The 16,403-nt window shown below is 49.8% G+C and overlaps 3 protein-coding genes across 9 annotated transcripts; 2 read left to right on the plus strand and 1 right to left on the minus strand.

Moving 5' to 3' along the window:
- The first annotated feature begins 20 nt into the window (after window positions 1-20).
- Window positions 21-3,824, plus strand: sycp3 (synaptonemal complex protein 3). Of its 2 annotated transcripts, none has more exons than XM_077569135.1 (8): window positions 21-410; window positions 484-562; window positions 662-696; window positions 1,342-1,456; window positions 1,580-1,679; window positions 2,182-2,280; window positions 3,356-3,460; window positions 3,545-3,824. In XM_077569135.1, exons 1-8 carry the CDS (start codon window positions 284-286, stop codon window positions 3,596-3,598), a joined length of 714 nt encoding a protein of 237 aa, XP_077425261.1. In that variant the 5' UTR covers window positions 21-283; the 3' UTR covers window positions 3,599-3,824. The 2 variants fall into 2 exon arrangements, with proteins under 2 accessions (XP_077425261.1, XP_077425260.1); XM_077569134.1 differs by having other exon boundaries at window positions 23-410; window positions 1,339-1,456.
- Window positions 3,825-4,836: 1,012 nt separating this feature from the next.
- Window positions 4,837-9,856, plus strand: LOC144054056 (uncharacterized). Of its 5 annotated transcripts, XM_077569114.1 has the most exons (11): window positions 4,839-5,066; window positions 5,336-5,505; window positions 6,435-6,492; window positions 6,654-6,984; window positions 7,620-7,714; window positions 7,783-7,833; window positions 7,912-7,962; window positions 8,238-8,324; window positions 8,401-8,513; window positions 8,578-8,677; window positions 9,749-9,856. In XM_077569114.1, the coding sequence occupies exons 1-11, from the start codon at window positions 4,860-4,862 to the stop codon at window positions 9,794-9,796; spliced, it is 1,311 nt and encodes a 436-aa protein (XP_077425240.1). In that variant the 5' UTR covers window positions 4,839-4,859; the 3' UTR covers window positions 9,797-9,856. The 5 variants fall into 5 exon arrangements, with proteins under 5 accessions (XP_077425241.1, XP_077425243.1, XP_077425242.1 ...); XM_077569115.1 differs by having other exon boundaries at window positions 4,837-5,156; window positions 8,578-9,856; XM_077569117.1 differs by having other exon boundaries at window positions 4,837-5,049; window positions 8,578-9,856.
- Window positions 9,857-10,498: 642 nt separating this feature from the next.
- On the minus strand, window positions 10,499-16,300 carry nedd1 (NEDD1 gamma-tubulin ring complex targeting factor). Of its 2 annotated transcripts, none has more exons than XM_077569107.1 (15): window positions 16,198-16,300; window positions 15,366-15,512; window positions 14,579-14,673; window positions 14,390-14,506; window positions 14,187-14,327; window positions 12,931-13,160; window positions 12,224-12,425; window positions 11,838-11,946; window positions 11,638-11,769; window positions 11,517-11,567; window positions 11,258-11,457; window positions 11,029-11,197; window positions 10,852-10,948; window positions 10,716-10,782; window positions 10,499-10,640 (listed from the first exon to the last, which is right to left on the minus strand). In XM_077569107.1, exons 2-15 carry the CDS (start codon window positions 15,499-15,501, stop codon window positions 10,533-10,535), a joined length of 1,854 nt encoding a protein of 617 aa, XP_077425233.1. In that variant the 5' UTR covers window positions 15,502-15,512; window positions 16,198-16,300; the 3' UTR covers window positions 10,499-10,532. The 2 variants fall into 2 exon arrangements, with proteins under 2 accessions (XP_077425233.1, XP_077425232.1); XM_077569106.1 differs by having other exon boundaries at window positions 11,638-11,772.
- Between the last annotated feature and the right edge of the window lie 103 nt (window positions 16,301-16,403).

Consider the following 16,403-nt stretch of genomic DNA (forward strand, 5'->3'; position numbering starts at 1 on the left):
ACTTCAAAGTATTTTTTATTTTTTTTTTTTAAAGCGGCATTCTTCTGGCGGGAGCTGAACAGGCTGCTCGGCTTGCTTTACTCATAAACTGCTCCTCGGTGTTTGCGTCCATCAAACGTCGATATTATTGGGACTAATCTTTTATTGTCGCGACAAAAGCTAGCAGAAAAAGGTTAGTTTTCGCAAGTAGGTCACATTGATTTATCACCGCCATTAGCTCCGCGTGCTAAGCTAGCATTAGCCGCTACTAAAGTTAGCCGGTTAGCTGAACAAACCGCTGAAAATGTCGGCTGGCAAAAGAATGATGAAGAAGAGGTTTTCCGAAGAAGTTCACGCTAAAGTCTTTGACTTTTCTCCAATTGCCAAGAAAAAGGCCCAACACTGCGGCTCAGAAGATGACGCTGAGGAAGGTAAATGTTCTCTTAGCTTTAGCTCTTGCTAACTACAACTACGTGAATCTTTTTTTCCCTCCATTCCAAATAGCGTCACTAGAGAAACGTCCAGGTGAGGAAAAAACTCCGTTGAGAAAAAGAGCAGCTGGAGACACCGCAGTTGCTGTTGGGTAGTCGCAAATTCACTTCATTTATTCCCAATGTTAAAATTCTTTCAATTGTTGATGATTTACAACTACTAGCTAATGAGCTCAATGGTTTGCATGTAGGAGTGAAGTTCAAAACATGTTGGAGCGCTTTGGAGGTAAGAAAGCACCTGTCTTGAATCATTTCAATGGTTTTTTTCTTCTTCAAAACTATATTTAGCGACCCCCCCCTTAAAACGTTTATTCAAAATATGTACAAATGATAGCAAACCAAATAAATGTACAACATCAAATCAATCAATGTCAATGAAATGCAGTGGCGTTCCTAAGCAACTCGGCACCCTTGGCAGGATTTCTGGCAGTGCCCCCACTGCGCAACTTATGAGACAAACCACAACGTATTCATCATAAAGTCACAAAGGGCGCAGGGTATCTTCACTCCCCTGAGAATTTGAAAACCGCAGTTGCGGTGCAATATGCATAATGTAGTAATTGTACTACAATAAATCCCAATATGGGATAATGAGAGCCGAGCAAAGAGCGGACTTGATTGATTGCATCGACCATTGTGATTATTATCTCAGAACTTGCAGAAGTTAGGTTTACATTTCACAAGAATTGTTTTTCTTGTGCGCTTTGCTTTCATTTCATTGTTGATGGTTCTGATAACTGGTTCTGATGATGCAGACCAATCTGAGTAGCACTCGGAAACATGCCTTTTGAGAGGAAACCTTACTGATGAAATTTGCATTTAGAGCATCGAGCACACTTATTTGATACTCATCTTTGCGTGCGTGCAGCAGACATCAACAAGGTGATGCTCACCAAGCGCAAGCGTCTGGAAAGTCTGACCAACACTTACATGAATGGAGGGCAGCAGAAAATGGAACAACTGTGGAACAACCACCGCAAGCAGAGGTACTGCATGACGACGATGATGATGATGATGAAGACCACATGCGCATGACGTCATGTATCGTCCAACGCGCGTCCTGCACTCGACCCGGCTCCGTGACGCGGTGCTGGCGCGCACGTGTGCAGGCAGAAGATGACTCAGGAGTGTTCTGAGCAGCTGTCGTCGGTTCTGCAGCAGTGGCAGACGGATGCGGAGCAAATGCGGGAGCAGGAGGAGAAGCTCAATGTGCGTGCGCACACACACCAAACACACGCGCCAAACACAACACATGAGGCTTGTGATTTGAGCTGGCCCATTTGCTCGCTGTTTTTTAAAATATCATTTTCTTTTGAGCCCTTTGGGGACATTGAAGGCAAAAACACTTTATAGCTGATCCATATTATCCAGATGTGATATGATTCAAATTTGAAAAACGCAATGACATTCTATGAATCAACGTGTCAGAACTGCCAACGAGGCACCGGAAAGCCAGCAGACGTCAGTCGTGACGTTAGCCCAAAGCTACGTAACAACACAAGCAATTGAGGCATTTGCTGCGTTGCCAATTTCAATGACTTCTTTTGCTACGATAAAAAGATAGAACCTTTTTCAACCCACATCAAATTCATCAATCTATTGAAAAAAATAATTGACACGTTTTAAGTGAGCAGCTAAAAAAAAAAAAAGTGCAGCTAATCTTTAAGGTCTTATGCAGCTCTCCATTCTGTTTGTGTTTGTGTGTGTTTAGAGTCTGATGCAGCAACAGCAGAAGGTGGTCCAGCAGAGCAAAGTTCTGCAGAAGCAAAAGTTGGAGGCCATGCAAGAGCTCTTCAAGCACTTTGTTAAGGTCAAGAGATCAACAGGCAGCTTTCCCATTAGAATTTCACATTTTCTTACTTTGGAATGTGAAGCCTTTGGAAAGTTGGGGGCACACACGCACACACGCACACACACCCGTCTTCCTCCAACAAGCACATTTTGTTAGCCTCGGGCATGTTGGGTTTGACTTTCAGCATTTTTGGCCACATTCAGACGTGGTCTAGCAATTTGAAGTTTTTTTTGGGGGGGGGGCGTTCTGCAGACGGCAGCGAAAGCTTCCACTTGTTTACTTTTAATGTCAAACAAGCAAAACATCTGACATCAACATTTGGCGTATTTGTCAAAACACTTGAAATTTGCTAACGGGCCAAATGGCGGGCAGCTGATTGCTTGAGGTGTGTCATGCGTACATTTCCTTTTCCATATTCCTTCCAAAAGGCCTTTACAAATGATCGCAAGAAAAATCCGCAGTGTAGTTGACCCAAATGGAGAGACTTGGGACGCTCGGGCCTGCCAGCCATCATGGCCGCCGCCATTGCGGCCAATTTGGGAGCTTTGCGCACTTTGGCAAATGCGTTCGTTCCGACCATCGTCCGACTCGTGTTGTTCAAATGTGCCGTTGGGTCGTTGTTTGGCGCCGCACCGAGTGGGGACACGGAGCCAACCGAACGCTTGTCCAGATTTGCTCACCATTGTTCTGCAGCAATGGCGATTGTTCTCGGCGGGTGGCTCCACGCCAAAAACGGATGGATGAGAAAAGCAGCTGAAATGCTCGAGTGTAGCGCGGAAGCCGTTTGGCCCACCGAGTGCCATTCAGTCAAGGAATTAAAAAATGGCCGACGTGAATTGATGGTGGTCGGATCAGAGCCGTTGAATGAGAGTTTGGCCGACTCAAGATGGCGCCCATATGTCAGTGTACGCTGTGATGGGTCACATGACACGCGGACGCCATCTTGTTACCCCGCTGAAATCCAGTTGGCCAAACTGTCGTTGGGCTGCTGAAGCGCACTCGTATCTCAAGGCAGCTGTTCCAAACAAGGAAGTGGGTTGGCCTCAAACCGCTAAAGAGAATCATCTGGCTTTGCTTCTTGTGGCGTGCGCAGAACATGGAGGAGATGGAGAAGAGCCAGGAGGACGTGGTGCGTCGGGCGCAGCAGGAGCTGAGGAAGGAGATGGCCACTATGCAGAAGAAGATCCTCGTGGACACTGTGAGTCCAGTCCAGTCCAGTCCAGTCCAGGTGAGTCCTGGCGCTCGCGTCACGACAATCATCTTGCGCTTTGTCCTTTGGCAGCAACAACAGGAAATGGCGTCCGTGCGCAAGTCCTTGCAGGCCATGCTCTTCTAGGCTCCTCCCCGCTGGCCTTGTTCAAGTTTCCGGCGTCATCTTGTCTGCCTTTGCTTGGCCACGCCTGTCGTTCTGTTCGCTGTTGAAATGATGACGTCAAGCACTTCCGTGGTTGGGTTCTGTCTGTTCAAGCTACCGCCAGGTGGCACTGTTGTGCTGCCACTGTTTGAAAAACACCGCGAATGTTTCACTTTGCGTTTGGGAATAAAAAGCATCAAACCTCAAACTCGTTTCGTTCACTCATCATGAATGCAAGTATTGGCAGTCGCATTAAGACCAAACAGGAGCTTCACGGATGTAGTTAAAGAGGACATGAAAAGAGTTGGTGTGCGTGCAGAGGACAGGCTTTGATGGAGGCAACTGATTGGCTGTGGCGACCCCTGTGAAGGGAAAAGAAGAAGATTCAAACACACTTCAACAGACGGCTCAGTGGTAGAGTGGTCGCCTGCCATACGTGAGGTGGTGGGTTCGATCCTCACCCCGGGTGACCTCAGCGTTGCAGCGTGTAAATGTGTGTGTGCTTTATAACCCTGTACTGTAAAGCACTTTGTGTGTGTGAAAAGCGCTACACAAATAAAGCTTGCTTACTTACTTTAAAGTTTTAGAATCAGAATCACTTTTGTTCCCCTGATGAATCAAAAAGACACACAGAAATTTGACTTGGCAAACAGTGCTTAAAATTATATCTTTTTAAAAGCATTAAAAACAGACAAAAAGGAATGTTTAAAAGTTTAAACGTCTGTTTAAATGGGATACTCAAAGGAGCTCAGTTTTTTGTGGTAAATGTTATAAGCGTTATAAATAACACAAAGGCAGTTTCCCCTTTATTTTCATTCCAATTTTTAGATTTCTGATTTTATTTTAAGGTAAAATATGTGTTTTTATGTTTCATTTGAGTAAAAAAAATAACACTATTTGCTAATAAAATGTTCACAACAAGGGGAAAAAAGAATAATTTAACTTGCACTTGTGAGGAATCATCAACCCCCCCCCCCAAAAAAAAGAAAAAGAAAGAAAAGGTAATGGCCAGGCCGGCACACAAGCAACAACAACAACAAAAGGTCGGGAATTACTCAATTAATTATTTTGCAGCTAAACAAACATAGCGCTAGACTACATTCCGTGTAGCGTACGATGTACATTATTTAATTCAAATGATTAAATCAAATACTTATATTGCAACATGTAGTCATCTTTCGAAGAACAGAGACGGAACTTCTAATGTCATGTGTTCTTAGGCGAGCACAATTAGCTGTTGCACATGTACAATCTCCAAAATGTGTATTTGGAACTGAATTTGGGGAACCACTGGTCTTTTATTCTTCAATGTCTTATATTATTCGTTTGTGATTACTCTACGAAAGCACATTGGACGCGTGACTGGAGAACATTTGAAAACATTTCAAAAGTCCCGGTACTTCACCATTTCGCTTCCGTTCCGGACCTTTGCGGTACACGGAATTTTTGTGTGTGTTCCCTCCAATTCTTCTTTTCACTCTAAACACAAACAAGAAAACAAACTAGTCATTTGCTAACTTGTTCACTTTGATCGGCGTAGGCAAGTATACATATCGCATTTATTTAGCCTTAAGTGTTATTCATGTGGACCTTTCCCTTCGCTACTTTTGCTTCCTCGCGATGCTAACGATGCTAACGATGCTGGTCGCTACCACTTCCGGGTTTATTAAATATACAACACCAACGTCGTCACACTTGAGTTTTTTGTGTGCCTGGTAGCGACGTAACGATGCCTCCCAGCGTCGGTGCTGTTCGCGTTTGACTGGATGGGTAACGTTGGAAATGGAGTCCTCCTTCACGTCCGACTGGAGCGGTTCTGATGACGACCAAGTGGACCGGGCTTTCCTCGTGGACAGCAGCATGTCGCTGCTCGTCCCCGAGACGCCCAGGTAAGAACCCCGTTAGCGTGCACGACGCGGGTCCTCGCTTTACGACGGATTTCTGTTGAAAAGTTCGAACGTGCCGTACAAAGTCATCATGGCGAGCGCAGTAAAGATTTGCATCAACATGAAAGGCAAACTACAACGTGCACAAGTGACACTGTTGTTTTGCGGGAAACGAAGCAGACGGATTGTTTTTTCTGATTATAACAGGGAAACGGAACCACAAATCCCAAAAGCACAATTGTAGGTTTCATTTCCTTCCACCAGACAATGGGGTAAGTTAGGACTGAATGGTTTTAGGAAAACATTGAATTGTGATTCTTCTGATAGATGTTGTTGTGGTTTCCATTCAATTTGCCATTTTCTTCAAATGCAGTATTTATCATGTACAGTAACATTTACAAACGTGATGGGAAATGGCATCGTGACATCACAAGCTGTCAGGCTGAATCTGGTCAGGACATGAACACTTGTCAAGGTTTTTCCAAATGCTTCGAGTTACGGCGATGGCTCACTTTGAATAATGATGACTTGAAGGCGAGCACCTCGACTGCCGCATGCGGGCGCGTCGCTGTCCAAATAAGGACGTCAATAGCTTGGCTCGGTCCTGTCTGCTGTCAAACCTACAGTCGAGGCTTCTTCCAATCAGTGGAGATCAATGATTGCACCGATGGCCGGCTCGGGCGATTGACACATCCGAATGATGCGGACTGATGGACGTGAGCATGTCGGACCGTTTGCGTGTCGGTATTGTCAGCGTGCGACTGTCAAACAACGGCGACGTACTGTCCTGCACGGGAGCTGCCATTTTGCCACGCAGCTCATTTCAATGAAGCTTTGAGGCCGCAACGAAGCCCGACGTGTTTCTGCCAATCGAGATGGTCCGGGTCTGCCGGACCAATAGCGACTTGCTAATGGATGTGGTTTTGTGTCAGCCTGCAGCTCGGCAAGGACAGACGATGCAGCCGCCGGGCAGAGGACGCGTCCGGCCCGGTGAGTCCGCAACTTTGTTGCTATTGCTTGGCGTCGTCATGTCGACGGACGCCGCTTCCCGTCCCTGGCCAAATCTTGCGCCTTGCTGTCCACATCACGTTGAACCCGTGACGGTGATGGCATCTTGTGGGGCGCCTGACGTTTGCCGTGCGGGTCCGCAGGTGAGGACGCGGCGTTCTGCGGCTCGAGCACAACGTTCCCGTGGAGCCGCCGGCACATCCCGGCCGCCTAAACGGCGAAAGGTGACGGCCGCCGCCCCCGCTGCGGAGCTCTTTTCCGTAGACGGCTGGCTGGCCGCTGCCGCCGCCGCCTCTTCTTCCTTGTCATCATCCACATCGTCGTCGTCGTCATCGTCATCGTCGTCGTCGTCGTCGTCGTCGTCGTCGTCTTCGTCCTCCCGCATGGCGGCGGCTTCGCCACCTGACTCGTTGTCCTTCCTGACGCTGGAGGAGAGGAGGTGGCTGGATGGCGAGCGGGACGACTCTTCAACAGGTTAAAGATGGCCGTCACTGTGGCGACCCTTGATTGCTAGTACCTTTTATTTGGAACGACTTCTTCTGTCCGCTCTTCTTTCCTTGCCGCATCCAAAAGGATCAATTAGCTGCAATTGGGACATTTTGGCCAAATCCTGCTGGGCTGACCCGTACACGAGTTCCAGCAAATGTCACGTCGCCTTGAGAAAGGGTCCCGCTTACTTCGTCCTCGTGTCCAGTCCGGCCTTTTCGTTGACAGGCGGAATTTGGGCATTATTAAAATGATTTATTGATTATTACTAAGCGTTTTTTTTTGTGTGCTCAACATAGTTCTTGAATGATGTTTTTTTTAATATATTTTATGAATTTTTGCCTAGAAATAGTTTGCAAATTCAGAGCCGTTGATAGTGAGAGAGTTTGGCCAACTGTTTCAGCAGGGTAACAAGATGGCGTCCGCGTGGACGTCGCTATCAACGGCTCTGGGCGAATGAAAACAATAGTGACACCTAATAGTCAACTTGCATGTGCACAAAATGGCTCCTACACTGAAGATAGGTTGCAAAACATCTGCAATGGTCAGTGGAGGTCAAAGTTGACGGATGATGATGAAGATGAAGGCCGCTACAGGAAATGTGTATGCGTGTGTGTGCGCAGCGGCGCTGGAAGTGGTCATCAGCGACGACGACGGCGACCTGTCGGTTCGCGCCTTGCAGATGGAGGAAGACGAAGCGTTTGCACGAAGCCTGCAGGTGGGCGTGGTCTTCTCTCACGTGAACCTTCGATGTCTTCACCGCTTTACTAACCACTTCCTGCACAGGCTCACTTTGACCATGAGGAGGCGGAGTCACACCACCATCATCATTACATGGTGAGCATGTTGCGATGACATCACGACGGCAACAAAATCGACACCGGTTGGCTAACCGTTTCCTGTTTGTGCGCACAGGCTCACTTTGACCAAGAGGAGGCGGAGTTACACCATCATCATCATCACAGGGTGAGCAGCATAGAGATGACATCATGGCGGCCACGTGTCGCCGTCATGACATCATTGTGGTGGCCATCAGAGGTGGCAAATCCAGGTCCAGAAAGTAAAAACCCTGCTAGCTAGCTAGCTAGCTAGCTTCCCTAGCAGGTAAACGAGCACCATGGGAGCTAGCTAGCTAGCATCGGGAGCTAAAGCCAAACTGTAGCAGGGTTCTTACTTTCAGGTGCTAGCTAGCTAGCTCCCATGGTGTTGGGTTAAATTAATCTTTCCTGTCGTCTTGGCAGGGCGACCGCTCGCCGCCGCAGGCGATGGGTCGCCGTCGCAGAAGCCACCGGACGGCCGCCGCCGACTTCTCCGCGAACGATTACGAGGTGAGGACGGCGCCCGACGTTTGTGCGGGAGATTGGGCGTTTGCGCTGAGCGTGCGTGTCGCTTGCCCGCCCGCAGGCCCTCCTGGCGCTGGAGGACCGGCAAGGCGCCGTGGTGTCCAAGAAGTTGACGCGCGCCCACGTCAAGCGCTTCCCCGTCAAACGTTTCCAGCCGGGCGTCGGCAACGCGCAGTGAGTACGACGACCGCCATTCTGCCGGCGTTTGCGCCGCGCTCACGTGCGCTTGGCCCGCCAGGTGTCACATCTGCTTCAGCAACTACCGTGACGGCGAGCGGCTGAGGATGCTGCCGTGTTTCCATGACTACCACGTCACCTGCATCGACCGCTGGTTGCAGGTCAGATGTTCTTTTTTTCCCGCTTGCAAAGTTAAACGTGAGACGAGAGCTTGCCTTCCCGGCCGCTTCGACTCCTTCCGACTTGTAGATGTCACCATTTTACACCCAAGTGAATTTAATGCTTTGTTGATAAAAAATCTAATAAAACCATAGCAAGGAAAATCAAACCTTGATGTGTGAAATATGACGCACATTCAACTACTGGTAACTAAAGACAAATATGACACGGATTCATATCCTTGGAAATGCATAGTGACTTGCAGTGCATTCTGGGAAGTTTTTTATTATTTTTATTTATTTACAGTTGACACTTGCTGGTTGGTGAATAGTGAAAATCTGCGTGTAATTGACACCCATTAATTGGGTTTGCATCCAGCTATTTTTATTCACATTTTCAAGAAATTCAAAAATAAAACTCAGTCGAAATGCTAGAAATTAAAAAAAAAAAAGGGTCCAAAATTTGCCCCAAAAGTTTTTGTGCTTAGTGTAGCTTTTGAAGCGTATCGAAAAAAGGAAAATGTGAATTTTTGGCGATAGATTCAGGTTTGGCGGAAGAACGCTAACAAAATTGGATATAACGTCACACGTACGTACGTTTGTAGTCCCAAAACAATGGCGGACGATAAAGTAAGATATGTTTAAACAGAAGTCTTTTTGCAATTAATGAAAGAATATTCATGCAATTTAGATGGAAAACGGCAAAGAAAGGCTATCAAGAATTACAAAAGCAAACTCATGCAACATCGCACGGGGCAGTCACTTCCTGGTCCTCTTCTTCTTTTCAATTATGGGTGGATCACATCTGTTAATGGTGTATAGCGCCACCTAGAGCGGCGGAGTGCCCTCTCAATATATACATTCTTGGATTATTTGATTTTGGACCAAAGCAGAATCCTCCTCAAATTCTGGTCTTCAGACCTGCTGGCATTTTGCCCCTCAAATGTCACACAGGGACAATTAAAACATTTTCATCTAATCGCACGTGGGACCAACAATACATTTTTAAATAAAAAATAATATTTTTTGTTGGTGGCAAACTTGAATTGTGATGTTGTTGCTTGTCGTTGTCAGGACAACACCACCTGCCCCATATGCAGAGTTGACCTGGCTGACCTTTGACCTGGTACCTTTAATTCATGTCGTCATCTTTCTTAATAAAAGTTCAACTTTTACCTTTAACAGACTCTGCCTCCTTTCAAATAACAAATTGGACATTTGACCGACTCAAGTATCAAATGTCACATTTGACTTACTTGTGAGGACTCCTTTTTTTTTTTTTTTTATCATCTTTTGCTTTATAAAAAAAAAAACTCAACTCAACTGCTGAAGGTCAATGGAGAGCCGGCTTCTTCTCCACCAGGGGCCGATAGCGAGTCGTCGTGAATGTCCGTCGCCCGCTGCGTCCTGCGCTCGCTCGTGAACAAGACCCCCGCCAAGATACTTGAACCGCTCCGTCCCGGAGCCACAGAGGCCGACTGAGGACCACGGTCGGTCTGGGATTTGGAGGTGCTGATTTTCACCGGCTTGAAAAAGCCAACAGCATCATGAGATGCAAACCCGAGGCCGGCAAAATTCTGTCCATGGAGAATGTGGCGAGAATTGGCGACAACCTTGCTGGAGTCCAATCGAATGCCACTTTGATTGGACTCCACACCCAAGCCAACTCCCCGATCCAGGGACGAACGTGGTCCAAGTCCACAAAACGCATGTGGACTTGCACCTGGGACCAAAACCACAATGGCGGCTGCAAGCACCTGGCGGACCCGACTCCACCTTTCCCGCCGCCTTACTACGTCAATCAAGTTGCACTCCAGGCGCTGATCACATGACAACTTTTAATGAGTCCATTTTGTTTTCAGTAGTTGGTCTTGAGGCGAAGGTTTTCCTCCCGCAGCCGCTGGTTCTCCTGCAGCAGCGCCTCGTTGGCCGAATGCAGCCCCGACATCAGCGCGTGGAACTCGTTCTGCAAGACACGCACACGCCGGGCTGACGTGACTCCGCCCTCACGCTCAGCACGGTCACGGCGCCGCTTGCTCACCAGCTGGATGCAAAACTGTCGAATCATCTCCACCTGAAGGTTGATGACGTCGCGATGGCACGCGTCCCTGCGGACAGCAACAGGAAGTCACGTGACGCACACGGACGGCCAATCACGTTGGACTCGTCTCGCTGACCTGAGCTCGTCCAGCGATTGGTGGATGATGTTGGTGATGACGTTCATCTGGACGCTGCTGAAGGGAGCCGCCTCGGCCACGCCCGCCGCCGTGGCGCCTGAGCACCACGGAAGAAGAAGAAGAAGAAGAAGAGTCGCCACACCCACTCGCATTCGTCCAATGAGGAGCCAACCGTACCTGTGGCGGACTCGGGCGGCGCCTCGTGGACGGGCGAGTCGTAGTCGAGCTGAGCTTGAATGCCGTTGGCTCTCACGCTCAGTTCGGGAGTGAAGGGCGGGGCCGGGTGGCTGGGATTGGCCGGCTGGGATGAGCTGGGCGGAGTCTGACCCTCCCCTTCCAGCTCCGCCTGTCAAACAACTTTATGTTGACAACTTGCCGTTAACACCATCTGACTCGAGGTCACGACCTTGGCGGGGTCATCGGCGTCGGCCGGCTCCTCCTTGATGGAGGGTGTCTGGAAGACCGAAGCCGGGCGTAAGAGTCGTCCCACCGACGGCTTCCTGTGGGCGGCGTCGGCACCCTGATCCTCTCGAAGCGGCGAGAACATGTCCAGACTGCCGCGGCCCAACAGGGAAGGAAGCCCCGCCTCCTTGCACAGCAGGCTCGCTATGGGAACGACAAGGAGTTTTGGCTTCCGCGTCGTCACGTCATACGGCGCGACGTACCTTGAGCCGCTCCGGACGTCTCGTCGGCGCTCGTCGGCGGACTTCCCGCATCTGCGCAAACGTTTGCCACACATTAGGCCTTGCGGGCGGCGGCACCTTGTGACATGTTGCGTGTCGTTACCGTGTCGCAGCGGCGAGAACATGTCCAGGCTGTTTCGTCCCACGCTGCTGAATTTCTCCGTGGTGGCAAGATGCTCCGCCCCTTGCTGTCCGCCCGCGTCTCGATTGGCTGCCTGAGCTGTGGCGGCGACGCCTGCTGGAAACAACGCAAGCTGGAAAAGAGCAGCGCCGCCTCTGAAAAGTCACGTGACGAGAACTCACCCGCATTTATGTGAGGGGAGGAGCTAGGGGCGGGGCTAAGATGTCCACCGGACACTTTGGAGGTGGAGCTTTTGGCGCCGGACACCCTGGTCGACGACGCTTTGCCCGACTGTCCAGAAGACAAAAGCCGCGCTCGCCGTCACGTGATAGAAATTGGGGATTGATCGTTAAAATCTTTCTTTCGTGATTGGCCAGTCGCGACTCGCGATCCAAACGCGCTAACTTGGTGAAGTGGATCCCGATTGGCCAATCACCAAACCGGATTGTTAGGCCGAAACGATCTTTCGACTACTCCGTGATTGATTGATTTTTCAATTCAATTGAAGGAACTGGATCCGGTTCCAGCTCATGTCGTGATGCGGACGCGAGCAAGCGAGCGGCGCCACCTTGTGTCTGGCGGCGGCGCACTGAAAGCGCAGACTGGTGACGGAGGTGGCGTGCGCCGGCGTCACCCTGGTGGGGGCGCCGCTGTTCCTCAGGTCGTAGCGCAGGACGTGGCCCTGGGTGGAGCCCACCAGCACCCCCGAGCCGTCCGGGGTGAAGGCCACCGCCGTCAGCGGGCTCTCCGTGCGGATGCAACGCAAGACGCTGACAAAACCACACACAAGCCACAAAAGGGATCACAAAATCATTTGAGCATTTGCCGCCACGGCATCGTTCAATCTGCAATTTCACCTCTGGGGAGTTTTTTAAAATCAAGTCCTTGACATTTAAAGACAATTGACAGGGGTGGGCACATTCATCCATTTTGAGTAAGTAAAAAGTAAAAACCATGTCACAGTTTGGCTTTAGCCCCCAGGTGCTTGCTAGCTAGCTAGCTCGCTCGCTAGTTCCCTGGCTAGCTCCCATGGTGCTCATTTACATGCTAGGGAGCTAGCTAGCTAGCATCAACAGCTAAAGCCAAACTGTGGCAGGGTTTTTACACAAAATGAATGAAAACTAACTAAGAAAATTAAATAAAAAAACTCAAAACAAAATAAAAACCAACTAAAATGAAGATTCCCAAACTATAATAGAACCAACGCAAAGCCAATCAGATGCCAACACCGATGCTAATATAATGCTGGCGCAATGCTAACGCTAACGCGCTCACATTTTGCTGGCGGTGTCGTAGCAGACGATCTTCTTGTCCAGGCCCACGCTGACCACCAGCAGCTCGCTGGCGGGCGAGAAGGCCACGGCCGAGCCGGGCGCCTTGTGGGCGCCGCGGAAGGCGTGCAGCTCCTTCTGCGTGTTGGCGTCCCACAGCGTCAGCCAGCCGCCGTCCGACACGCTGCCCAGCAGCGAGCGCTTCAGGCACGACAGGCCCAGGTCGCGCACCGGCTGGTGAAGAAGAAAAAGGATTACCAAAAAAAAGAACAAGAAGGCTTTCGTCGATTGTGCAAGTTGTCCCGCTTGAAGGGGAGACGAAGAGTGAAAAACAAACATCCTGCGTTTGACATTTAGGATTTGGAAAGAATGGATTTGTCGACGGTGGAAAGAAAGCATTCGTTGAAGAAGAAACCAGCAAGCAAGATCCCGTGGCGACAACTTCCACAAATCTGCCAATCGGCTCAGTATCAGTAAGACGCGTCCCGCCCAAGGGCGATCGCGACCGCTCCTCCTTAGGCCAGTCTCAAGTTTGGTCCACAAGAGGACTGGGACAAGGTCATGTGGTCTGATGAGACCAAAAACTGGCCGGGTTGCATCCCGAACGTCAAGCGCGCTTTGTGGGGACAGGAACACTCGTCGGAAAGACGGACGGACAGCGGACAAATTCCTTCCGTCGAGTTGACACGGAGCTTCGCGACCCGCACACCAAATCCACGGGCATTCCTTTTGCCGGTGAGGAGGAGTTGAATGGGAAAAAGCCGGTCACAGGGGGCGTGGTCATTTGCGCACTTTCAAATGGCGTCAAGAGCTTCTTGCTCGCCGTCGTCAGAGCCCCGAATGACGTGAGCTTGGCGTGGCCGCAACACGGCTCACCTGAGCAAGCGGCAGACGGGAGCGGCTGATCACAAATCTTCAATTGAATTGAGAAGAAAAATAAGAAGAAGAAAGAAAAAAAAACAACATCTCCACGTGAGAAGATGCAAGGTGACAAACGTGGCCGACTTGCGACAAGCACAAGACCAAGGAGTGACCCGACCCCGCTCGGAACAAGTCCTGGTGTGACTTTGCCGATTGAGCTCAACTTTTGTTCTTGACCAAATGCTTCGTTTTCACCATCATTGACAAATCAATTCTTTGAAAATCCTACAAAGTGATTCGTTTGTGATCACAGTTGAAGTCATGAAGAAAATGGCAGACGTTTGTCATCATTTCAAGTGGGACGACTTTTTGACATGATGATGATGAAATGTGCGCCACCTGCTGGCTGCCGTGTCCAAAGGCTTTGCCGGACGTGTTGGTGGTGAGACTGTAGAGCACAAGATGGCCGCCGGCGGATCCGGACGCCAGCAGGCTGTCGTTGGCGTTGAAGGACACGCACGTCACCTCGTCGGCGTGATCCTGGCCGGATGACAACGGACGGCGTGAAGACCACCGAGACAGAGGCGGCAGCGGCGTCTCACCTTGAGCGATCGCTGCAGCCGGGACGTCTTCAGGTCCCAAATGTGGACGCAGCGGTCCAGACCGCCGCTGGCCAAGAACTGCGAGGACCAGCTGAGGCTGACGCACGTTTGTCCTTTCTGAAAGGGACGACATGTGGCGGTGAGCGATGTACGACGGGTGGCGCCGGACGGCCCGCGGCGTCCGCTCACCCCCTGGGCCAGCTCCAGCAGGGGCACGCCGGTGGACTTCACGCTGGAGACGGCGATTTTGTCGCCGCTGCTGCTGGCGCTCACCACGTGCTGGTCTCATCACGCCGTCAAGGAACAAACGCCGACGGGAAAATTCTACCAACGCAAAACACTCGTACCTCCACGCCATTTTGGCCCCGTAAAAATTGACGACCGTATTCTAAGGTATCAGATATTCGTGGAAGCTGCCGATACTAGCCACCGGTACCTGAGGCAAACATATATTTTTTTTAATCTGACATTGACTAAACCCTCTTCAGCAGTAGTTGGGCAATCTTGCCGCAGTCTGAAGGAAAGATTTTTTTGTCATTGATGAAAGTTTAGACCTGAAAAGCGCGCGAGGTATCGGAGAGGACTCAAACAGTCGATACCTTGCACGCGTAGCAAACATCACTAGGCAAAAGCCCGTCCCCCATCAAAATAATTGACCAATGAAAACTAATTTTCTCAAGTCTAACTGGCGCGTGTGTGTTGTGTGCCTTTGAGGGGCGTGACCTAGTGCACGAGTTCAAAAGCATGGCCCGATAGTCTGCGTGTGAGCGCAAGTTACAGCCTACGGCAAGTGGCTCTCCTTGCCCACACGCCAGGGCATCAAACCAACAAGTTTTCTGTCACTGTTGTTAGCTAAGTGAGTAAATGAGACTTTCATGCGAGAATGTGTACGCATGTGAGCGCAAGTACTTTGGCCACCTGCGGCCGCGGGACGAACGCCGCCTGCGGACGTATGCGCCGACAGCGGCGAGGATACTGTTTGCCGTCCAGCAGGCCTGCGCCACCGCGTGGCTGCCGCTGTGCGGGTTGAAGTGCTCCAGCAGCGTCATGGAATCCGCATCCCAGATCTTCACCGCGTCTCCCGTGGACATCAGACAGGTGACGTCCTCCATGGCCGACGCACCTGCACACGCAACAACAAAAAGCCTTTCATCAGTAAGACGCCCAAGCCCGTCATGTTGATTTGCTCTGCTCGCTCATTTAAATTTGATTTCTACATTTTGAGGCGGACGGGATGTTTATATCTTATTTATATATTTATATCTACAAATATTGTTGGATGTTTGTCAAGGGATTTGGTTAAGAAACCACTTTGAATGTTTCACAAGTGTCCTAACTTATAACCACAAGAAGAATAAATTGAATTGAGCGAGACCCAAGAGGAACAAACGATGTCCAGTGTTGGATTTGCTTTAGTGGAAGAAGAAAATCTAATCTGGGCTCAAACGTGACGTCATCAAACTCAAATGGGGTCATTTCCGTTCGGATGAGACTACTCGGACAGTTCTAGAACAATTTAACTTTCTTGTCGAAACTTGTAGCACATTTCTAACTTTGCAAGGCCACAGGTGGTAGACGGAGAAAAACATCAAGCGAACTCAAACGGGCTCAATTTGGCAAAAGTAAACGGCGGTTTGTGGCTGTGGCGGCGGCGGCTAAGCTAACAGGCGAGCGGCTAACTTTGGACGCAGCCAGCGAGCGACCTTTCAAGTTGTCCGCGGCTCACGCCAGCGTCATAAAACAACAACCAAGTCGGAGAAAAGCCTCAAAAGTTTACCGAGAAGACTGAAATTAAGTGTCACGCCAACCTTTGCGTCTTGGTTTATTTGGCCAAATTTGTTGGAAAACGCTTGAAGACGAAGCAGCTGCCGCCACTACGGAGAGCGTCGAGGGACAAACATTTCGTGACGTCACGCCGAGTCGTCACTCTGCCCTCAATTATATAAATTTGGCAATCAAAATATACCAAAAATTATTAAACATTTTACTGGCACGCATTAAACGCGCGATTATC

Source organism: Vanacampus margaritifer, chromosome 6 (genome assembly GCF_051991255.1).
Source record: "Vanacampus margaritifer isolate UIUO_Vmar chromosome 6, RoL_Vmar_1.0, whole genome shotgun sequence".
NCBI lineage: Eukaryota > Metazoa > Chordata > Actinopteri > Syngnathiformes > Syngnathidae > Vanacampus > Vanacampus margaritifer.

Excerpts from the sequence above, each read along its gene's own strand:
- sycp3 (XM_077569134.1), top strand. The coding sequence starts at position 284 with ATGTCGGCTGGCAAAAGAATGATGAAGAAGAGGTTTTCCGAAGAAGTT. Across the intron at positions 563-661 it reads GACACCGCAGTTGCTGTTGG|GAGTGAAGTTCAAAACATGT; the intron begins GTAGTCGCAAAT and ends GTTTGCATGTAG. Across the intron at positions 3,461-3,544 it reads AGAAGATCCTCGTGGACACT|CAACAACAGGAAATGGCGTC; the intron begins GTGAGTCCAGTC and ends GTCCTTTGGCAG.
- nedd1 (XM_077569106.1), bottom strand. The coding sequence starts at position 15,501 with ATGGAGGACGTCACCTGTCTGATGTCCACGGGAGACGCGGTGAAGATC. Across the intron at positions 10,783-10,851 it reads CAATCGCTGGACGAGCTCAG|GGACGCGTGCCATCGCGACG; the intron begins GTCAGCGAGACG and ends TGCTGTCCGCAG. Across the intron at positions 10,641-10,715 it reads GACAGTTTTGCATCCAGCTG|AACGAGTTCCACGCGCTGAT; the intron begins GTGAGCAAGCGG and ends CGTGTCTTGCAG.
- LOC144054056 (XM_077569113.1), top strand. The coding sequence starts at position 4,860 with ATGTACAATCTCCAAAATGTGTATTTGGAACTGAATTTGGGGAACCAC. Across the intron at positions 6,493-6,653 it reads CAGAGGACGCGTCCGGCCCG|GTGAGGACGCGGCGTTCTGC; the intron begins GTGAGTCCGCAA and ends GCGGGTCCGCAG. Across the intron at positions 6,985-7,619 it reads GCGGGACGACTCTTCAACAG|CGGCGCTGGAAGTGGTCATC; the intron begins GTTAAAGATGGC and ends GTGTGTGCGCAG.